The sequence below is a fragment of the Aspergillus steynii genome (genome assembly GCF_002849105.1).
Source record: "Aspergillus steynii IBT 23096 chromosome Unknown P170scaffold_4, whole genome shotgun sequence".
NCBI classification, from domain to species: domain Eukaryota; kingdom Fungi; phylum Ascomycota; class Eurotiomycetes; order Eurotiales; family Aspergillaceae; genus Aspergillus; species Aspergillus steynii.
In genome coordinates, this window is record NW_020194401.1 from 636861 (window position 1) to 659226 (window position 22366).

The window sequence follows — 22366 nt, forward strand, 5'->3', positions numbered from 1 at the left end:
TGACTAATTGCATTGAGCCTGCTCCTGGATCTTTGACAGAATCGGCGTCATATCTTTATCCGCCATATTCCATTCCCTCTCAATAGTTTCTTTATGCTTCTCACTTCTCACGACAAATGATAGGCCTTTGGGAGCAGAGAAATCAATCGCTTTCCTAGATGAATTATACGGATCATCTGGACTCTCAGTCGTAATCAAATCATACCCCCAAAGACAGCGGACCACGGCAATGAACAGAGTATTGCGTGCCATATGCTGCCCAGGACAAATTCTTTTTCCAAACCCGAACGTCGTAAGTGGCAATTCGGGGTTTTCAATCCACCGCTCAGGGAGGAACTCATCCGGATGGTGGAACACCTTCTCGTCGTGGTCCAGCGCCCACTGATTGGGAAACACGACTGTATCTTTCGGGATATAACACCCCTTATATTCGTCATCTTCCGCAAGGGAATGTGGAATACCGAGTGGGAGAAAGGATCGCCACCGGAGGGCTTCGGAGAGGAACGCATTGGTATATGGCAGCCTGTCCACATCCTCAAATCGAGGCAGTCGATCAACGCCCACCACCAGGTCCAGTTCCTGTCGTACCTTTCGCGTCTTCTCGGGGTTTAGCAAGGCCGCTTTTATAACACGATTGAGAACGATCCAAGTGCTGGCAAATGCGGCAACTTGCAGTTCATAGACCAAGAAGCAGGTCTGGCGGAAACTCAGGCCTTGTTCACGCATACGATGCTCCAACTCTGTGGCCCAATTCCATCCAGCTCGCTTAACCGCAGCCGTCGTATACTTTTCAAAGATGCGAAAAATGCGATCATGAAGCCGATCACCCATCTTCTCCCAGACTTTCAGCGGCTTGGGTAGACGGTCCGCTAGCGGGATCGCGCCCAGTAGATGAACCCATTTGATCTCTCCGACAAGGCTTTGCACTAGATCCTCTAGCTCCTGTACCTCGGGGCTGTCTGTGGTCGCAAGTCTCTTGCCAAAGAGAATGGTGAATGGTGTACTCTTAGCGAACCGCTGAAACAAAGGGACAAAGTCCCGACCAGACAGGAGCTCGTAGACAAGCTGCTTGCTCTCGAGATCCTGAAGCAGGCGATAGCTTTGGACTAGTCCCCTTTTGAAGAACACGGATTCGATCCCGTGAATCTTCTGCCATTCCGGACCGTATGAAAGCCATCCGGCGACCATGCCCTTTGTAAAATAGTGTGCGGAACCGATCGATGGCCGCGCACTGTATATCCTAGCCTTTTTGACGAGGAGGTCTTTGACCACGTCGTGGGTACCCAGTATGAGGACGGTGTAACCGGCTAGCTTCAGACATATCACTGGTCCGTATTGCTGGTGCCATGTCTTGTATCCGTTTGGCTGCAGCTTCATCGGGAGCTGGTGGAGGTTTCCAAGTAGCGGGAGTTCTTTCGGGCCGGGTGGGAGAGGTCTGGACGTGGGACATTTATGCGTCAAGGCATAATAAAAGAAAAAGACAGAAAGTAAAGATGCCACTAAAGGGAGAAAAGACATCGCTCTGAGACAGTATAGTAGTTCGTGATATCGAGGGTGTCTATCGAACCATCAGACTCGAGGACTAGTCGACTAGGTATAGATAACGTGAGGGCTGCGACAGATGTAACTCAATTAGGCTCATGTGGATTTACTCTATTCTGAGTAGTTTTTCAGCTTTGCTCGTTCTAACAGCCAAGCTAGACCAGGCCATGATATTGTTAGTCCATCCGACTTCTTCAGTTATAATGGTTTAACTCATGGCGAATGACTAACACAAGCCGCTTAAACCTTGTGTATGGCGTTCGTATTTCAAGTCTGATGACGTGATATGCAGCTCCCTTTTAAATAGGTTTTGTGATTGGACCAACTTCAACCAGGTGCTCATCTATTAGGTTGACCGGTGGACCGAAATATTGCCCGCTCAAATGACTTCTAGTTCACCTATATTTTCTGGTAGAGGTGTTAAATATGTGCACCTGCCAAAGTGAAAAAAAGGAAGAAGAGACAAACCAAAAAAATGAAGAAGGGGGCAATAATGCTCCCAAAGGAGCAAAGTATCACATACTAGAGATAAAGAGCACTATGAAAAAAGAGCATCCCATCTGCAAGCATTTTCAAGAGTCTGGTGATCTGTTCGTACAGGAGCGTGCAGATCAAGATTAACTGTGCTTTTCAATCTCGGTGGCAGGTTATGTTACGCGATCTTCCAGCTGATCATGCATCCTACGTCAGCTTATAGTGCTCCCAAGGGTAAACCTAGTTCGAAGGCTCTGGATTAGATAGGCCCCCGAAGAATACTGCACAGCTCATGGTGACTGGGGTTTCTCAATGCACTGGGCATTGGTCTCGAAATGCACCCGCTGAGATAGAAAAGACGAGACTCATCAGCCACTTCTACTGACAGGACCTCTCGATCGCCCGGATCACACCTTAAGCACTCGTGAAATCCTTACAAAACAGCCATCGGGTTCTGACGCCCAGGCCACGAGCCATCCAATCATTGATCGGATGAGGGAACAGAGGGACATGTTCCACGATAGACCTGTCATGGGCTAGAACGACAAACACATTCTCTGCCGCGTGGAGGTCTTGAATTTTGCGGATAGTATCCATAGCCTGATCGTACTGCGGGAACATCGCCCGAGACGGGACTAAGAACGGCTCAGTGGTGCTGTTCTTCGGGTGGGAGTGGAGGAGAGACCGAGACAGAGACGTGTCTAATGGGAGATACTCGGATGGGCGAAGGAGGCCGGCGTGGTGACAGGCATCGCCGCCCATGAGGACAAACGAGTCGGATGAAGGACCCTCCCGGTCCGCTGTGACTCGGGCAAGCGCACACATGTGTCCTAGGCAATGGCCAGGTGCGTCGAGGAGATAGAAGGAACCGTCTCCGAAGTAATCCACGGCGGGAAATCGGCCAATCTGACAGCTGGAACCAGGGGAGCCTCGCGTAAAGTCCACTTCGCGAACACTGCGCCCGTGGATGTCGGAATCAAGCAGCATCGCGTCGGAATTGGTCGGATAGCCTGGCCAGCATGCGGAAGTGACGCCGGGGCCGACGACGAGGTCGGTGGAAGGGGGAAAGGTTGATGGGTCACCGACATGGTGGAAATGGTGATGCGACAGGAGGACGGCTTCGATGCTGTCGCTACGAACGGGACATTCATCCGCTTCGGTGTTCGAGTCGAGAATCTCGGCAATATCTTTGTCAACGTGAACACGAGTGGCTTGGTTGATGAGCTTGACGGTGGCCGGGGAGCACTTCGTCCAGTCTTTCCGCACGGCGAGGTCAAAAAGAAGGTGTCGAGTCTGGCAATGTTGCTCATGCGATATGACGAAACAGAGTGCCGGGACGTCGACGCTCTCGAGGCCTTTGATTTGCGGTTGCCAGAATAAGGATGTGTTGAGAGAGAGAGAGAGGTGGTTCTACACCATGGTCAGGAAAGCATAAGGAACGTGCGGGCAAGATAGGGTGTGCTACGAGTCAATCACGCGAACGGCCACCGTCGACTCCGAGGCAGGGATTTTCAAGTCTGGCGGTAGATGTGTAGCCATGATGGAGATGATGGAATGCTTGAAGTGCTTGGATGGATGAAAGTCTCGAAGACCGCTGACTACGCAGTAGCGAGGGTCACATGCAGTGCAGACTAACTAAATCAGGCAGGGAAAATTAACGGTATTTATAGAGACAGATTTAAAAAATGCAATTACCTCCTATAGATCCAATGAGATCTATTCTAGGAGTCAGTTCCGTACAATTATTGAATGTCGAGTTCCCTAATATCCCTCGATGTTGGAATGAATGAGCTATATACAGCTCTGCTGCATAGGTTGGCGGTACAGTCTATAGACGGATTGACATAAACCTAATGGTTAATCCGCGACTTGTAACCATGAAGCATATGCCTTAATAAAGATCAAACAATCAGTGCCGTAGAAGTTGTAATATGTTTAACAGGAAGAAGTCAAGAGGGTGGCACAGTTCAATGCATAATCTTACGGTGTGACTGACAAACTGCTAGTGATTATGAGTTTATACTTGGATAAGGTTATTACAATAAGGTCAATGAACTAAATAAGAACCACTCAACCAGTTTATAAATATATAATAGTTGCTACACAGTATAGTTACTTTCCATTCGCTTAATCAATTAACATAACAAATGTCGGGAATGCTCTCTTTACGCTATTCGAATGCTGACTTTTTATATCCTCACACCTGTCTTCTGCTGACCAAACTGTCGACTTGGTTCTAATCAGAGTCTTCACCCTGTACTGACTCGTTATTCTGCTGCCTCCGTCTCCGACTCCGTTGGTGATTGTGATGTATCCACTTCGGCTCCGACTCTCCGCCGATTCACGATGCCCCTTGCGTCGGCCATTGTGCCTTTTGCCGCTGTTTTTGATTTTTCTTTCTGGTATCACCGTATATATCCCCCCAGTCTACCCCGGACGAGTAGGTGAGGTCCAATTCCACTATAGAACGACCCTCCCTTGGTTTTGCCACGTATCTTATATCCGATCCTAGTACACGCTAAGGCAAACTAGTGGTCCTCCAGGAACACAGTGGATCACAGTGGGGCGACGTTCGGAGTGGCAGACGTTAGAGGTTACGCCCGAACTCCTAGCGCTGCAACGTCTATCGCTTATCGTGGAGGCGTTTAAAAACAAAACGTCCTGCGCGCTTTTTCGACTTTTCTGCCTCCCTACTTGTTCTAACATACCCGTCTCTCAGTCTTATACTCCCACGCATGCGAACACTAAAAAGCGGTGAACTGCACTGATCTTCTGGTTCGCAATGGACCCGGTATGTGTCAATCCGGCGATTTCGGGATTATTGCTGATGATTACCAGAAACCCCTAGCGGCTCCTAGCTTGGGCAGCTGGCCAGCCGACATCTGGTACCTGGTGTTCAAGCTACTTTCACCCGCTGAATTTCGTGCTCTATGTCGAGTGAATAAGATGTTCTGCGCTCTCGCCGAGCCGTTTCTCTACTCGAAAATCCAGTGGATTTGGCTCACAGTCCGGCTTCCGGCGACATTCCTTCGGTTCCTAGAGACACTCATTTCCAAGCCTTATCTTGCCACCTACATCACAGACATCCATTTGGGCGGGGATACCTTCCGCTACCAAGAGTTTCGAAGGCCGGTTCCTATAATCCCCATCCCCGACGAAGATCTAGAAGAACCGATCGCTTTCATCCGCAGGACTGGAGTTCCCTTCGCCGACATGTGGATCCAGGAGCTGCACAACCGCACGATAGATGCTTTTGTTGCTCTCCTACTCGCTCAAACACCTAATCTGAAATCCTTATATCTCGGCCATAATTTCACCCAAAATAGTCTGCTTACCGGTATGGTGCTCCGATCCAGCATCTGCGAGCCTGCAGATCACAGACTACCAAACTTCGAGCATCTGCGAGATGTATATTTCCTCCTCGCAGACAGCAGTGACATGGTGCCCGGTGAAAAGGTCCAAGCCGCAGCAAATCCCCTGCCATTTTTCTATGTACCGAACTTGAAACACATGTCAGCCTCGATTGAGAATCCGGACACGTTTACGTGGCCTGCAGCACATCCGCCTGTCGCGTCGAATCTGAAATCCCTTGATCTGAACTGGGTCCGGGAAACATATCTCGGCGAACTGCTTTCTGCGACCCCGACCCTCGAGACCCTGCGCTGGCATTGGTACTTCGATTCTGGCGTCGAAGATCAGTTCATCACGAAGACCCTCGATCTGGATCGTCTTACCGCTGCGATGTCTCATGTCCGAGGGACACTGACGGATTTGACTATCTCAGCAGAGGTCTCTATTGGAGGCAGTGATCAATTCTATCCCGCCATGAGGATAATGGGTTCGTTGCAAGAAATGGTTGAATTCGACGCTCTCAAGAAGCTTCAAATCCCATGGCCGCTCCTGGTTGGGTTCACCAAAGACTTGAAACGATTGCAGGATGTGATGCCTAAGAATATCGAGAGTCTCACAATCACGGACGACTTGAGGCTGCAGAATGAAGATCGGATTAAACGAGATCTGCCGGTTTGGGACTGGACGCATTCGGCTATTGTGGATGTGCTTCGACTGTGGATGAAGGATTGGAAGACCTGCACGCCGCATCTTCGTCGCGTTTCGCTGGTAATAAGCGTCTTGGAATATGAGCCGGATGATTGGGCCTCTAAGTTGACGCACCAGCTCGGGGTGCTAAGTGATCAGTCCGGAGTTCAGCTGGAGTTGATCAACATGACGGGTGAGATGTAACTAATATATATCCTTGTACATAACAAACTTTTCAACACTTATAATAATATACCACAGCAACCAGAATAACACAGTCCCAATTCTAGTAACCTAACCAGAGCACAACTGGATCTGATCGAAAGTCACACCCCCAGCAAGTGTCTTCAAGTCATATTTCTCGCTAGGAGTCTTGATATCAATCACTTTCGCCCCCTGGTCGTAAACAAACAAATTGCACCCCCAAATGTCCTTGGAACCGTTAGCCCATTCTCCCTACAACCCAAACCACAAAATTATCACTCACCGAGGTCTCAGAATCCCCACACGGCGGCACCTGCCTGCCCCAAACAATCGTCGCAATCCTCGCATCGCGATCTTTCAACGGCGTCTTATTCTCAGTATAATACAACTGAGTCGCCATCGGCTCCCCACACTTCCCACCATTATTATGCGGATTATCCCCATCCTTAACCACATCCTTCCACACACTCTGACACAACTGAAGGGACTTAAGAACCGGGGTATCGGGATAATTATACGCAAAAGAGTCGCCCTTCTGCGAGGACGCGAGGATGATCTCATGATCGAACGCCAGCACCGTCATGGCCGACGGCCGCGCGCCTTTCCGGATCCCATACTGCTTCATGTCCGCGGGGACCTCGTTGTAGGCGTCCAGGGCGATCTTCCACAACTGGCCGTCGGTGATCTCCTCGACGGGCTTTTTGAATTTGAGGTGGCTGCTCCAGAACCAGGTGCGCGCGGGCTGGGGGTCCGTGTTGTAGTTTTCGGGCTCGTCGGGCCAGGTGCGCGCGAGTGGGAAGTCGAGTCGCACTTTTAGTTTGCCTGGGGGTTCGAGCCGCTTTGAGATGTCGTAGGCTAGGGCTAGGCTGAGAGTGCAGCCTAGTATGAGGAGGAGTTGGAAGCCTCTTGGGAAAATCATGATGGGGATGGTCTGGGGGATTAGCGAGGACAAGACGTTGGTATGGCTATTTCAGGGCAGAGAGGGTCCCTACCGAGAGGAAATTGAATGCAATGCCATAGTTGCCCTGAGGTGCAGTACCGGTATCAATTTAAAGGATGCGTGGAATGGCTTTTCGCGCACTGCTAGTCCGACAGTCTCAATGTTCAAATGCTCGCCTCTTTTAGAATAGGGGTAAATGGAACTGTGATACTACCCTAGGAAGCACTACTTCTAGCAGTGCCACCATAGCACCCATCTACAGAACAGACTTCGGAATGTCCACAAGAACATACGGTACCCGCTGGGGCGAGATGAGGAAATGACTCGGAGGGTTACATCCTATCGATGTTCTATAGAGCATATAGTGTTTTCTACATCAAAATAGCACGGAATCGACCGAAAATGGAAAGGTAGTGCCGAAGGAAGGCCGAAGGTGTTCCTGGCCCCTAAATAGTGCCATAGTATACTATAACATAGAAGGGCCTTGCTGAACGATACCGAAAATGCCACCGGTAGTGGCGTCACGGACTCAATGTCCGAGAGCCCATTACAAGTCATTACCGAAGGATCTGCTAGATCGATAGACAGAGTATAAGTCAATAATCTAACAAGTCTGCAGGATTTAGAATACCAGTTAGTTGTAATACTCCTAGCGGTATTAGAGATGTCGCGATCTCGGAGATGCGCCACCGAGTGAGTGCCTAGGATGCCAAGAAAGCTTTATATTGTCAAGCACTAGCCTGCTACGAGTGATCAGTTGGCACGGAGTACTCCTGGTGATTAGATTGGATCAGACCTGTTGGTCGGAAAATTCTGACCGCTAGGCAGAGATCCTTCATCCTTCGCGCTGATAAGATCATATATGATCGATGAATAGCGCGAGGCTCTCAGGGAACAGGCAATAGACTAGACTAGGTTAGGTATTTTATTTCGGTATGTTCCTTTGGTCCCAATAGACACTATTAGGGCTGGCAAGGGGTCGACCGAGAGTTGGGGTCGTTCTGTACCAGGGGATTTCTGGCCCGTGTAGACTGCTTTTTATATCACGATTTAAAATATTTTTCAAGGCAGATATTAGTTATTCTATAATGCAATTCGGAGGTGAATTGAATGACTTCTCTGTTGTGGTTGTTGAGGTTCATACTCAATTTTCATCAGTTGAAAATTTATATCACCAAGGCAGTAAGAGCTCTTTCCAACACCCCTGGTCCACGTGGTGCCCTGTATGGCCCCCAAACAGCAATTTCAACTCTTCCAGAAATCTATATATGAAGTCCGACGGAGTCTGAATTTTTAATGGCGCCGAGTGTCTCGCATCGGGTGGCCCCCAACATCGGATTTCACTAAACCAAGCTAACGGGAGGCACGCCACATGGTCGGCTGTTCCTAGTGCATCGGCTATGCCACTAGATCTACTTATTTCCGACCGGTGCTATTGTATATGAGAATGTCTCAGTTCATTATGTGATACTAACCGCGTTTGAACACTCAGATATGTTGGCGGCAAGAGCCGCAGTATGAGCCATCACGAGAATTTGGTGCGAAAGCGCCCGATCGATCCGACGGGTGGACCACCTACCACTGGCGAAGTTTTGAAGTCCCTCCAGGATGCGAAGGTAGCAGTGAGGAAAGGAGTAGCACCGTTCTCATAGACAGGAGATGGGAGGGGAGGACTCGGGCGCTATACAGTGTATTAGGAGGATGTGGAAATGGTATAAAAGCACCTGTGCGTCCGTGAAGTTTTGGATAATATTGAATATCCTCAAGGTCCTGTGTCTTCTTCCTCTTCCTTTGCATCTGCTCGTCATGTCTCGTCTATGGCATAGCTTAGCGGCTATTGCTACGCTTGGGAGCTATGCCCTTGCGACTCCCCATGGACATTTGCCGCGAGGACATGCACACATGCACGCGAAGCACTTGACGGAACGAGATGATTACATCGATTCTTCATTTGATCAATCAGATCTTTCGTTCATCAAACGAATGGCCGCAGTGGGAGACTCTTATTCGGCTGGAATTGGTGCCGGTGACAGGCTTGGAAATATTGGGGAGGCACTTAGTTCGGAGAGTGGTAAGTCATTCTGTCTCTGACTCAATGCTATAATCTATGGACTAATGAAGTTGCCTTGGCAGATTGGGCATGCAGTCGTTATGATAACGCATATCCGTATCTGGTCCATCAAGATCCGCGACTGGGAGACCCAGCATCACGCAAATTTCAGTTCGAGTCGTGTTCTGGCGCAGTCATATCCCAGGTTCTGAATGACCAGATCCCGAACATTGACTCGAACCAGCAAGTCATCATGCTATCTGCCGGTAGGTCTTCAAATATTCCAACTTTTCCTTTTGATGGTCGAGCTGATGATAGCTAGGTGGCAACGATGTCGAGCTCTCCAACATCCTGAACCAGTGCATCTACCAATGGGCCGTATTCAACTCCGCCCAAGTAACATTGGCCAAGGCAGCAGCTCTTGCCGACCCGCGCTTCAAATGGGGAGAGGGCTTTGACTGGGACTCCTTGGGCCTTGGCTGCGATGGGCAGCTCGCTCGCACCAAAAAGCTCATTGAAGGAGATGCGTTCAGCAAGAACTTGGATTCTGTTATTGCGGCGGCGAAGAAAAAGCTGGGCAAAGAGTGAGTATCATTCCCAACTTGATGGAGAGCTGTCTAGTAACTAGATACAGTGGTATGATCTATTACACTGGGTAAGTGTCATATTGTTCTGTAGGTTGGCGTCGTCTGACTGGGTCATACAGCTATGCCAAATTCTGGGCCGAAGATCTGTCACCGGCGTGTGATAAAGTTAGCTGGTCAACTTGGATATATGTGAGTAGCATAAACAGGTCAGAAAAATAGTATGCTAATATTCATTCAGAAACTGTACAACATTTTCCAGGACTCGCAGACACTTACCTCGGCTCATCGGAAAACAATGAATGACCTTGTCGATGCCGTTAACGCGAAGATTGTTCGTATTCTATCCATTATCCAGTAAGTTGTTGCTAACCTATATTTCGTACACAGTCAGCTGCAGTCAAGAAAGCTGGATCTCAGGTTGAGTTTGTCGACTATGACTCTTACGTGGGCTACTACGGTGGTCGATTCTGCGAAAAGGGTGTCGACGAATCAACCACAGATAGCAACACCAGGTCAGTGCTTGATTATCAATAGATGCAGGGTATAGAAAACTAATCATGGTAAAGAACCGGCCTCATGTTCTACGAGCTCAACACATGGGATCCCCTCGGTTCCAACCCCCGGAAGAGAAGCTACGACGCACCCATGAACGGAACCTTTGAGGGCTCCGTGAACCAACTCGCACAGATTACACTGCTGGTGGATCCCAACGCGAAGTTCTCGGACAAGGACTCGAATTCGAATGCTGGCACTGCTGCTGCATCGCTTGAGGTGTCGAAGGTAGCTACCAGTGCTAAGGTTGCCGATGTTGAGGTTCCGAATGTGTTGCCAGACGGGTAAGAGACTTGTTATTATTATGATAGATAATTCTTTCGCTAACAATGACTGCAGATACGGGCGTGTTTTCCATCCACAGATCTTGCTTCATAAGATCATTTCCGGACTGGTCATTTACAAGATGATCGATCAGAACTTGGAGACTAATGGGTTCACATCACTGCCAGAGAAGATTTCTTTCGACTCCTGTCCTTATTATTCGGGATCCGGAGGCTCTGGGAATTCAGGTGGTCGTATGTATTCCCCATAATAATACACCATACCAAAAGACATGGCTAACCCGGTAATCCTTATCTTAGAGCAAATTGGGCTGGCATCGTACATCAACCCCCTGGCCGACCCCGGCGCATGGGACCGAATGATCGACTACCCAGCAGACAAGGTGAGTGTGTTGGTGGCCAACGTTCTGAACGGCCCCGACACGAGTGTGAACGAGGACTGGAAGAAGGTCATTAAAAGGGCCAAAGATGCCGGTAAGACTGTCCTTGGCTACGTACGCACAGGATATCTCGGCGTCAGTCAAAATCAGTTCACCACGAGACTTGGTTCGACCACCCTTGCAGACTGGACCTCCCAGATCCAGAGCGACGTCGACTTGTGGTATGAGCTGTACCCTGACATGATCGGGGGCATCTTCTTCGACGAAGGCTTCAATGAGTGCGGAGAAAACAACATATACGCAAATCTGTATCGCTTCATCAGCGACACTACGAAGCGCAAGCACCCCGGCGCGTTCACCGTTCTCAACCCGGGTGCTACCATGCCGCAGTGCTTCGAGCATAGGTGTGTATCTATTTCATCAGTGAAGCAGAACAAGACTAATTATGACTGCAGTGCCGACACCCTCATGACCTTTGAAAACAGCTATGATACATATATCAATAGCTACGTTGGCAACCCCGACTGGACTCCCGAAGACCCGCGTAAACTCTGGCATATCATCTACAACGTACCGTCAGACAGCGTTGCCCACGTTACGTCTCTGGCCCTCGAGCGTGGTGCTGGCCTGATCCACATCACTGATGACACTCTCCCCAATCCATACGACACCCTGCCTGCCGACGACTACATGCAGACCATCATGAAGGCTGTCGATGGTGGCGGACCGGCCGTTGCAGACCCTTCCTCTTATTCAAACACCGGCTCAGCTGCATCTGTACCCAGTGGATTGAAGGTAACTGCCTCCGATTATTCCTCCGTCAGTCTGAGCTGGTCCGGCTCCGGGTTTCCCTACGCATACGCAGTCTACCAGGATGGAAAGGAAGTCGTGCGTCTCCTCGGCTCAATGACAGAAGTCACCATCGGCAATATCAAGCCCGGATCCTCGATGTCTTTCACTGTCCGCGCCAGAAGCGCCACTGGAAAAGAAACCGCAGACTCGAACTCCGTCAAAGCCACGACCGACGAACTTCCCAACAATCAAGCCATCACCAACGCAAAAGTCTCCTCCACCGCCACCTCAACCACCATCCAAGCCGACGTCCTCGTCCCCTTCGCCTTCCTGCGCGTCTTCCTCACCGACCCCGACACAAACTGCCAGATGCCCGCCTGGCCCATCAACTACAACCTCGGCAACTACATCTGCACGCACCACATGGTCGAAGGCGAGAACTTCTTCCAATACAGCGGCGCGAAGCTTGCCAAGGGCGAAACCAACTACCCCTGGTCGTGGAGCCCGCAAGGCTCGGCCCCCGTCTCCCGCGACGGCTACACCTACACCTGGAAACTTCCCATCGGGTCCTCGTCCGTCGACCCGAACTACTTCGTTGTCGAAGGACAAGGCTATGGCCCTCTCACCAACATCTTCCACCCCTGCCCCAGCACCTGGAGCGACAGCACCACAGCCACAGGCGCTTACTGCACCGGCAAAGGGCCCTACGACTGCAAAGGCGAGCCGCTCTGCAGCACGATGAACGTCAAGTTCTGCGACAAGGCCGTGAACCAGATGCAGCGCGGGTCGAAGATCTACACGGCGAATGGCGAAGCGCTGGCCATCTCCGGGAACTGCTGGGCGAACTGGGAGCAGTTTGGCTGCAAGGTGACGGTCCGCGGCAAGGACGAGAACGGCAAGAATTGTCAGATCACCGGCGATGAGATGTGGGAGGCCTATCAGGATATACGCAAGAACGGGGGCTGCAAGAAGTGTGGCACGAAGCATTTTGGGAATGGTTGTCTGGTCAGTGTGGATTATTATTATGGGTGTAATAATCGGGACCCGGGGGTTAATTCGATCGAGGATTAACTTCCTTGTCGAGACTGACGGCTCAGTTAATTTGTACATTTAATTTGCAACGTGGAGTTTTCCGTTTTCTTTACTAATTTTCCTGATATCAAGACGTCGATTATCCGTGAACCTGGCCCTGGTGTCCCTGGCTGACGTGTTCAATGAACATATGAATCTAGTAGGATTCAAGGATGCGGCGTCGAAGGTCTATTCTCTGTATATTATGATTTTGGCGGTAGGGTATCTCTGTATTTTCTTTCTGTATGTGGAAACGAAGGGGCCAACGCCCCTATGTATTCGAAGCTAATATACCAACGACAATTGTCCGATGGGAACGGGGCCACCCCTGACGTGCCATAGCAAGGGGCGCACACCCTGCTATCTCGAAGCCAATAAGGGGGTAGCGGTGAGCGTGGGTTCGATTCCCTGTCGCCGCGCCCGTTTGGGGGCAAAGCATCTTCTCCTCCTGTTTCCGGTGCAATGCCTGTACGAATAGCTACTAGATAGGAAAACAAAAAGGGATGAACGTCGTAACGAAGAGCCCGACGATCCAGAGTTCTAGCAATTTCGCATTATGGAAAGCATGTCCTCACGCGGGTGGGGTGTGCACCTATTCATCCCAGTCTGGTGGATATTCTGGCATTGGAGGAGGAGGTACAGGGGTGAAGCCAGTCGACTCCCTTGGCCCTTCATGTTGGGGGAGACTTTTTGATCGGCTGGAAGCAGGTAAGAGTTTATCATCAAAGAGTTCTTGTCGTCCAAACTTACAACGCATACTTTTGAATGTTCCTCCAGGCCCACAGAAGCGCATCTTTCTGCGCTATCTCCGGATCCGGAAGAGGATGCATGGATTTCAACAAAAGAGAGTTGAAGTTGCCGTCTTTTCCTTCAATAATCCATTGCGCACAGAATTCAAACAACCGCGGATAGTAACCCGCCGAAGCCCAGTCAACAAGACAGAGAGATCCGTCCTCCAGCCACAAGATGTTCCGAGGTGCAATGTCTAAATGGCAAAGCACCAGCTCAAAGCCCTGCAAATTCAAGGTTGGATTGTGCGCGAAAAGCCGGCTATTAAACCACCTCTCCATCCCGTCAACACTGTCGAAGACCACGTCTTCAGTCTCGGGGAACAGAAGCCCACGACAGGGCCCTCCAGCCAGAGGCCCAGGAGTGCCGTGCCGCAGCGTTGAGAAATGATCAAGCACAGTCACGACCTTTTCGATGGCGGACTTGTCCGCCAGTGGATCGATAATCTTCCCGTCTATAAATTCCATGACGATGTAGCCCCAGCCCTGTTCATCGTAGAAGAAACCGTGCACACGTGGAATACGGACGATGTTCTGGTCCACAAGATCGTATGCTATTCTTTGGTTCTCTGCTTCTTCCTTTGTGACGTTAGGGCCCCGTTTGACTACCTGAGTGTCGGATATTTTTATAATTCGCTTTCCATACTGGCTGACGATATTCTCCGGTAACGGATTTGCACAGGAAGCGATCACCGAAGCTGGGTGAAAGTCCTCGGGAAGCGTCATGGTCATCTGTAACTCGGTTATGGGGAAGAGCACTTTGAGGGTATGTCTTTGGAGGTTAGAAGTTAAGAACAAAAGACGAAGACCACCTGTGTAGGGGGAAGTGGGGAAGTTTCTCTGGGAAGCGGTGGACACTCACGACGGATGACATGACGGGCTATGATTGGGCTTCAGCTAAGCGCCGGTGGACTCCGCATTGGTTTATTCTATTTTTGGAGCGCTTAACATTTCCTGTTCCTGGGCAAATTCCTATTCGGAGAGGACTGTTCTCCCTAGCCAGTCAGTAGCCCAGAAGCTCTCTCATGTAAAACCGCGTCCAGTCGTTGGCAGATGCAGGGTCCGTGGAATCTAGGCTAGTTTCACGGCTTAAGCGCCCGATCTCAAGAACCCTGGTCTATATATGGGTGAGAGGGTTGAGGACTTCCGTTGCTTTGTTGATATCCTTTCCTCATCAAATACTCTACCCTCTGAGATTCAATATTTGGCTTTGACAATGGCCCCTAAATTGCCTCCCCAAACGGTTCAAACCGATGCATCACCAGTCGTGCACGTTCGACTCGTGGTGCACACCCTCGGTCCAGCTAGTCCCAATACTAGCGATAACCACTGGTCAATATACCTGATTCATCCCAATGGCGTATCATCGACTCGCATCAACATGAGAGCCGAGTTTGACGACCCGCACGAAATTCTCGAGTGGACGAAACACGACTATATTCACACCACATCCGCCATCGCGTGTTGGGACATCCCGGTCTCGGCGGGAATTACGGTCGCATCTATCGCACGTCTTGTCTATGGTCTTGGCCGTGATCGATACACAATGTCTGGTGGAGGCTCGGGCTGTCGGTGGTGGGTGTAAGTTTGAAATGCTTTCCTAGGGTAGGTCACTCGCTTATCTACCAAAATAGGTACACAATTGTACACGACCTGGCGCGAGAACGCTACGTCAACCAGGACGCTCCCAGTCAGATTTGGCCCCATCTATTATATCTGTATCATACGCAGAAGGAGCGAAGACAGTTACATATGATCCAAGGGGAGTTCTATTAGCACCGTTGGGGTAGGTGTGTCAAGCGCGCGATGGATATCATAACATACATGGTCTCGATTTTGCGCTGAAAGAGATGTACAATGCACATTGTGTATAATTGGGTCTGAGAGATTGTTGTACTATTTTTATTTAAATGTTTGACATTAGTTTATCTCTATGCTTAAATACAGCCCTGTTTTCGTTTAGTTTGTACCCTGCCTGGCCTTAATACTAGACTGAAGATTTGCCAACACATTGTTAACAAGATTTATTATGCCAATAGTTCTAAGTACGTTCACAAATTTAAAGTCTACTAAGCAGCCCGTAAATTCCTACGGTGAAATAGGATGCGCAGATAAATGATTGCAACAATAATCAGACACAGATATGAAATACTCTGGAATGACTTACAGATGCAGGCAGCTTTCTTGACAAACTCAAACTCCAAATTTCAACTCCAAATAATCTATTCTAGAACACCTGGACTCCGCCCGGACAAAATATAAAAGCTCATGCTCCCCAGTAACATACCCGGTCTCATATCGTGTCATTTCCTCCTTCTGTACCTATTGCACAGCCTGAGCCTTAGAAATCATTCTATACGCAGAGATAACATCCATGAACAAGCCCAAGGGACTCAAATAAGCAGCCCAGGCATTCAGCCCCACCCAGCCCCCCTGGTACCGTTTCTGCAGTCCACTCATCAAAGTCTCCTCGTCGCCATCCTCCTTGATAGCCTGGTACTCCTGAGGCCGCAGGGTTACGGTGCGAGGGGCGTTAGAAATCTCGTACGGCTTTGTGCGGTAGGCGTAGAGAACCAAGAAGCATAACGGGACCATCTGCACGCAGATGAGCATCTCCGGAAGGCCCATCATGACGTCGACGTAGGTCAGTGTTTCATTCTCGTGGAGCACGTCAATGCCCTCCAGGACCAGGAAGATGATCTTTTCCAATATGACCACTCCGACAATCAGTTTGAATGCGAGCAGCTTGGTGAGCGGGTGGTGCTCTTTCATGTATTTCTTTGTGTTCATGTAGAATTGGATGATGGCGTTGACGGCGACGGATGTGGAGAGGGATGTGGCGGCTGTGATCTGGTATTTGTTAGTCTCCAGTTCTCTTTCCGCATATTGAGAATGCATTAGGGAAAAGGCATACCCAAACATGAGAAAAGTGCGGTTCGTTGCTTCCAAGGCAATACCTGTGCATCAACTGTGTCACCACCTGTGTGACGGCTGCAATCCAGGTGATGATTGGATATTGAACGACAGACCACCATGTCAACTAGATAAAAGGCCTTCGTGAGATATTTCATGATGAGTCTCAATCATGAGTTTACTGACCTTCAAAAACGCAAGGCCACTTCTCTTCTTCTTTGGCTGCCACTGTCTCTTCGTCTCGAGCGACGAGAAGAATTCCACCTTCCCCTGCTCCGTAGGTGCTAGAAAGTCGCACAACAGCATTAGAAAGGCATATAGCGCAATACCCTGGAACACCTCGGTGAAGCCTTGTAGATAGATGTAGGACTTTGGAAGACAGATCGAGACGAAGGACAGGACTTGGTAGGAGGGGATCATGTTGACGATTCTCATTATCCTGTGCAGACACTGGTTAGTATGGTAGTGCTTTAACTATGCTGATAGTCTTACTTGATCTGTTCTTGAGGGTTACTCATGCGCATCGCATGGCGTCCCATGAGACCGAAGGTCATAAACAATACAACCACAGTGCAGGCACCGGATATAATCATGTTGAACTGGTAAAAGGAGAGATTCCCCACGAACGGTCCGCCACCGGCTATTCGATCGTTAGCTGGCGTGTTTATCCTTGAATAGGTAGCAAGTATCACTAACTATTTTCAATTTGATCAGGCAGAGGGCAGCCATAGCTCCCAAGGGCCGCTTTTCTCGGAATTAACAGGCCCATTTTGAAGTTATGCGGAGCGCTAAAGCGATGAAAGTGGATGAAATGACTCGTGAAAATGGTGGATGAAATGAAGTACCAGATAAAATAAAATCTCCGGACTCGCCTACCTTTTATCTACCTCTTCGACGCAATTCAGCGCCAAGCTCAGCCTTGACAGGCTTCGCATTGCTTAGCCCCCAACTTGCGAAATATAGTGGAGCCTTTATTCCCGAGAACCACTGATCGCGCGAGGAATTTCCGCGGTGGAGCCATAAACTTGCGATAAACTTGCGATATGGGGACTTGACGGAAGTCAGCCTCATCGCTCGATAAATTTGCGCCCTCAGTCTACACATATAGTTGCGCAGTGGATATTCCGCTGATATCGTAGTAGTCAGGATGAATTTGCGCCCTGGAGAAGTGCACCACACAGCCACAATTTCCATCCAATATTTCCGGTTCCGCTTCCTATAGCAGTATGAACAAGGGCCTAATGACGTATGGGAGGGTACAAATCAAAGAGAAATTATATAAATACACAGTTCGCTCTGTTCCTACTCACTAGCAAAACAGTCAACTATAATTCATTAAACATGCTTCTCCAAAGCCTTCTTCTCCTTGCCGGAGCCCAATCCGCCCTTGCCAAATGCAAATGCGCAAGTATTCCATGATCACAATCTATATACCGCAAATCTAATCCATGAAACAGACCCCAGCAGATGACTGCTGGCCATCGAGGTCACAATGGAACTCTCTCAACTCCACAGTGCAAGGAAGACTGATTCAGAACCAACCGATCGCCAAACCATGTTACTCCGGCCCTGGATACAGCGCTCATGAATGCCAGCGCATTGCGTCCAACTGGACAAATGAATTCTGGATCCCAGAGTCTGCGATCGGGTATAGCTATCCGCTAGTTGATACATGCCCCCCGATCAATGCCTCGGTCGCCGCGTATCCATCGTGCGAGCTGGGAAATTCTCCCGCGTACAGCATTAAGGCTACCAATGCGGAAGACGTCGCTGCTGGGATCAGATTTGCGAAGAAGAACAATGTTCGGCTCGTCGTTAAGAATACTGGACATGATATATCGCAGCGGTAAGGGGAGGGTTCATCTTTATATCTCAGTGCCGCATGACTAACGATGGAAATCATGACAGCTCGCAAGGATACGGCAGTCTATCGATCTGGATAAAGCACATTAAAGACGGGCTTCATTTTCATGAGACGTTTCATCCTTCCGAAGGATCCTGCTCGTCGGATTGGACTGGAAGTGCGATCACTATCGGCGGTGGATACGTATGGAAGGATGTCTACGATTTCGCCACGAAGCACGGCCACGTCGTTGTCGGAGGAGGCGACCCTGTAAGTCCACACTTCACATCAAAATCCAGGCAACACCTCTCACTAACATACACAAGACCGTCGGATGCATTGGCGGTTTTCTCCAGGGCGCCGGGCACGGCTCACTCAGCCACGAATTCGGCCTAGCAACAGACCAAGTCCTCGAGTACAAAGTCGTCCTCGCATCAGGGGAGACCGTAACGGCAAACGCATGCCAAAACACAGACCTCTTCACTGCCCTTAGAGGCGGAGGAGGCGGCACATACGGCGTTGTCCTATCCGCCACCGTCAAGACGTACCCGACTCGTCCAACGCTTTACCACGAGCTAACTGTCACGGATTTAACCCACAATGGCTCTTCGGTCTTAGATGCCACCACTCGCATGGCCTCAAAATACCCCGCAATTGTCGACGAAGGGTTCGCCGGTACCGCTTCTCTTACGAAGAAATACGGACCGTGGGTGTACAGCTCTCCCTTCATCAAGTTTCTCGCGAACGATTCCATCGAAGCGATCAACCACGCCAAGGAAGTCATGAATAGAGAGATAGTCAATGATTTGCTCGCCGGAAACGGAACAAGATACCTGGTCTCATCTGAATGGTCTACTCATCCTTCGTGGGCCGCGTGGTATGCGTCGACGCACCATACCTCCGCGGGTAATCGCCACCCACTCATGGCGTCGAGATTCTTCCACAAAGAGGCTTTGTCCAGCAAGGAGGATGAGCTATTTAATTTACTTGAAACTCTGACCACTGAGCTCGGAGAAGACGTCCACACCGCAAGCAGCACCGTGCTCTTCAATCTCGTCGCCGGCGGAAAAGTGTTCAACAACGTGCCACATACGTCTGTGAATCCGGCCTGGAGAGAGGCCTATCTCCTGCTACAGAGCGTGGATATGTGATCGGCGAATGCGGGCGCGGAGCAGATTCGCAAGATCAAGCAAGAATTCACTATAAAGAAGCTAGGCGCTATGAAGGATCTGGCGCCGGGAACGGGAACGTATGTGAATGAGGCGGACCCGTATGATCCGAACTGGAAGCAGGACTGGTTCGGCGATCGCTATGATCAGCTTCTGTCGATCAAGAAGAAATATGATCCGGAAGATGTGTTCTGGTGCTGGCGGTGCGTGGGCAATGAGGGCTGGGAAGAGGTCACAGGGGGGACGTTGTTTGGGCCTTTGTGCCAGGTGAACTGAGCTACTTATTGGGATTGTGTTTTGTCATTCTTCATTCATCAATGTACTTTGCTTAGAATTGGTTCTTTAGACTTTCCTATTTTGAAATCCTTCAAAAGTCGTATGGATAATCAGCTCTCAATTGAGCTGAAAATGTTGTTGGGCATTGTATCCTGCAACAGTGGAGGTAAATATGAAGACATTTTAACCGGAAGCAGAACCAAAATCCAAATTCAAATCATTCTTTATCAGAGCATCATCAAACCCCATTATTGCCGACCAATCAAAAACGAAATCTCCCGCGTCCAAAGAATTCGGTATTGGCTCCATAGACCACAGATCCCCTAAATCAGTGGACGTATCTTCAAAAGAGCTCACACTTGGCCCCTCTGCCGAGGTATCGGACACAGTAGGCGGCTTTCCAAGGTCGCTGTCCTTCTTCAAATCCCTCATGATATCAAGAAACGCCATCATGACTTTGATACTAGCTGCAAACACGCAGCCACCCGCGAAAGCAGCCTCGATCGACTTCCCAGGCGAGAAGACCATCTTCCCAAGCCGCTTAGCGCACTCTGCAATAGCACTGACTTGTTGGTCGGCAGATGTATTCATCCCCCCATGTATGTGTCTCACAGTGATGCTATTATTCTCGACAATGGATCTGGAGAAAACGAGGATATCGAGAACGATGTCCCGGAAGGGAGCTTGGAATGGTATACCATCCAGTGTTAAATCCGTGCATTTGATGAACATTTCCAGCAGCGCGAGTAGTCGATCAGGGAAGGGGCGCGCAAAGCGCGAGAGGAACGTCACAATCTGTAGACCGAGATCATCGGAACTATTAGTCATTGCGTCGGAGAATTTGGCGCCCAGCTGATTAGCGTCCTGAGTGTTTATTTCACTATCCCCGGAAGAACTGTTGCTTGAGGTTCTGGATCGAAGGAGGATGATGTGCAGAAGCGCGATCCCGTGTATTCGTCCGATAACTGCGTGGAATCGGTATTCGAGCAACGAGCGAGCCGCTGATATCTCCTCAGGTGACCCTGACAGGGTGGTATTTGACAGTGCCCAGTCGCAGAATCTGATCTGGTCAAGACACTTTTTTTCGATCTCTTCGACGACATGGTATAATCTTTGCGGATTGGTCCAGGTCTGTTTTATTGTTTTGACAGAGTCTAGAAGCATATAGCCGGCTGTAGCCCACTGGATTTGAAAAACAATTCTGGGCGAGCATGGACGATGCATGAAGACATTTTGATAAACATGGATGTGCGGTGCCATGCGATCTAGGGATTCTTGTAGTAGATGAACGGGCCGTGACAATATTCCGTCGAGAATGATATCCTGGCTGAAGATTTTCATTCCCTGTAGAGAGTGCGTGATTTGTCGTTCGAATTCCTCATTGCTCATCACCGGTATGTCTGCAAAGCTCAGATTGCGTTGCGAAGGCAGCATTTCTAGTTTTTCGGCGATTTTGAACGCGATGTTGAGATATAGGGTCGACTTGATCGCTCTGTGCGCGGTATGTTGAGATGTCCCCACCGCGGTCGGTCTGTAATCAGCTAAGAGAAGACAGGCTACAACAGAGTCATAGTGAGTTGGAGGAGAGAAGATAAACTCCTGGCCATGGGACGAAATAGCAAGCTGGAGGTTCCACTTCAAACGTGGATGCAGTCGGTCGACCTTCCGTGTTGTATCGCATGAGATGAGACAAAGCAATGCAAAGAGCAAATTGGTAGCTATATTGGGTTCGCCGTCGGACTTGAGGCGACGTCTTATGTCTACTAAGCTTGGCAGACTAGGAATAAAGAACCTATACCAAGCTAGGCTGAATGCGATATAAGTTAGACGAGCAGTCAAGATTTCCACGGGAACGGCAAATACTCACTCCTTGTCGAGACTGCTCGCACACTCTTGGCTCACCAGGTCCACCAGAGGAGTCATGCAGCCTGACGAACTTCGGGGAATTGTCGCGCCAAATATCCGGTCTTTGCCTAGGGCCGAGGCAAAGAAGTTTTGAATTTCAATCACAGAATCAAACACGGTCTTGTCGGCCACCGCACGTATGTCTTGAGTGGTCCCTGGACTTGCCGTCGACTCTGCGGCCCAGTGGTCCTTGATCTGAGAGTTTACTGGGGAGTCGAGTTCTTTCTTTTGCGCAGCTGCATGAGAGTGGGCATAGCTTAATTTCCGAGTCTCGCTTTCACTGCGCCTGAAGGAGGGACGGCCCAAAGTCGAACGCTCAACGACGCATTCTAGACCGAGGGTACGGCACCGCTCGCAGGACTTTTCCGGAGTTTGTGGAGATCCGAGAGGACCCAGCTCGTTTATGTCTGGCAGATTGCATTTGATCTTCCTAGACCTGCACCCTTGGCAAAGCAAGCGCGCATATCGACCCCTGGCTCCACGTTCGGGTTTTGAGTTGGGCATGTCGGCTCACGACTACCGTTGAGACTACTCAACTCAACCACAAATCACGAGAAC

At 49.8% G+C, this 22366-nt stretch overlaps 10 protein-coding genes across 10 annotated transcripts; 4 read left to right on the plus strand and 6 right to left on the minus strand.

Annotated features, from left to right (window-relative positions):
• Positions 1-3: 3 nt before the first annotated feature.
• Positions 4-1377, minus strand: P170DRAFT_475148 (putative cytochrome P450; the record flags this gene model as incomplete). Its single annotated transcript, XM_024853228.1, has 1 exon — positions 4-1377. One exon carries the CDS (start codon positions 1375-1377, stop codon positions 4-6), a length of 1374 nt encoding a protein of 457 aa, XP_024704117.1.
• A 1053-nt stretch (positions 1378-2430) lies between these two features.
• P170DRAFT_446628 (MBL fold metallo-hydrolase) lies at positions 2431-3555 on the minus strand (the record flags this gene model as incomplete). The annotated part of the gene is made up of 2 exons (XM_024850816.1): positions 2431-3426; positions 3493-3555. 2 exons carry the CDS (start codon positions 3553-3555, stop codon positions 2431-2433), a joined length of 1059 nt encoding a protein of 352 aa, XP_024704118.1.
• Positions 3556-4734: 1179 nt separating this feature from the next.
• P170DRAFT_464416 (uncharacterized protein) lies at positions 4735-6270 on the plus strand. Its single transcript, XM_024852247.1, has 2 exons — positions 4735-4807; positions 4855-6270. The coding sequence occupies exons 1-2, from the start codon at positions 4799-4801 to the stop codon at positions 6256-6258; spliced, it is 1413 nt and encodes a 470-aa protein (XP_024704119.1). The 5' UTR covers positions 4735-4798; the 3' UTR covers positions 6259-6270.
• Positions 6271-6348: 78 nt separating this feature from the next.
• On the minus strand, positions 6349-7177 carry P170DRAFT_357810 (uncharacterized protein; the record flags this gene model as incomplete). Its single annotated transcript, XM_024844246.1, has 2 exons — positions 6349-6486; positions 6542-7177. 2 exons carry the CDS (start codon positions 7175-7177, stop codon positions 6349-6351), a joined length of 774 nt encoding a protein of 257 aa, XP_024704120.1.
• Positions 7178-9004: 1827 nt separating this feature from the next.
• Positions 9005-12914, plus strand: P170DRAFT_494348 (fibronectin type III domain protein; the record flags this gene model as incomplete). The annotated part of the gene is made up of 11 exons (XM_024854070.1): positions 9005-9269; positions 9443-9514; positions 9571-9832; positions 9883-9903; positions 9955-10024; positions 10095-10166; positions 10223-10347; positions 10402-10671; positions 10727-10905; positions 10972-11455; positions 11507-12914. The coding sequence occupies 11 exons, from the start codon at positions 9005-9007 to the stop codon at positions 12912-12914; spliced, it is 3228 nt and encodes a 1075-aa protein (XP_024704121.1).
• A 217-nt stretch (positions 12915-13131) lies between these two features.
• On the minus strand, positions 13132-14514 carry P170DRAFT_407499 (kinase-like protein). The gene is made up of 2 exons (XM_024846687.1): positions 13665-14514; positions 13132-13612 (listed from the first exon to the last, which is right to left on the minus strand). Exons 1-2 carry the CDS (start codon positions 14432-14434, stop codon positions 13507-13509), a joined length of 876 nt encoding a protein of 291 aa, XP_024704122.1. The 5' UTR covers positions 14435-14514; the 3' UTR covers positions 13132-13506.
• A 404-nt stretch (positions 14515-14918) lies between these two features.
• Positions 14919-15478, plus strand: P170DRAFT_425829 (uncharacterized protein; the record flags this gene model as incomplete). Its single annotated transcript, XM_024847675.1, has 2 exons — positions 14919-15283; positions 15337-15478. The coding sequence occupies 2 exons, from the start codon at positions 14919-14921 to the stop codon at positions 15476-15478; spliced, it is 507 nt and encodes a 168-aa protein (XP_024704123.1).
• A 546-nt stretch (positions 15479-16024) lies between these two features.
• Positions 16025-17384, minus strand: P170DRAFT_425830 (OSTA/TMEM184 family protein; the record flags this gene model as incomplete). The annotated part of the gene is made up of 5 exons (XM_024847676.1): positions 16025-16552; positions 16617-16742; positions 16802-17054; positions 17108-17255; positions 17312-17384. The coding sequence occupies 5 exons, from the start codon at positions 17382-17384 to the stop codon at positions 16025-16027; spliced, it is 1128 nt and encodes a 375-aa protein (XP_024704124.1).
• A 572-nt stretch (positions 17385-17956) lies between these two features.
• P170DRAFT_446633 (FAD-binding domain-containing protein) lies at positions 17957-19903 on the plus strand (the record flags this gene model as incomplete). The annotated part of the gene is made up of 5 exons (XM_024850817.1): positions 17957-18023; positions 18083-18461; positions 18524-18728; positions 18785-19597; positions 19634-19903. The coding sequence occupies 5 exons, from the start codon at positions 17957-17959 to the stop codon at positions 19901-19903; spliced, it is 1734 nt and encodes a 577-aa protein (XP_024704125.1).
• A 183-nt stretch (positions 19904-20086) lies between these two features.
• On the minus strand, positions 20087-22312 carry P170DRAFT_407505 (Zn(II)2Cys6 transcription factor domain-containing protein; the record flags this gene model as incomplete). The annotated part of the gene is made up of 2 exons (XM_024846688.1): positions 20087-21710; positions 21771-22312. The coding sequence occupies 2 exons, from the start codon at positions 22310-22312 to the stop codon at positions 20087-20089; spliced, it is 2166 nt and encodes a 721-aa protein (XP_024704126.1).
• Between the last annotated feature and the right edge of the window lie 54 nt (positions 22313-22366).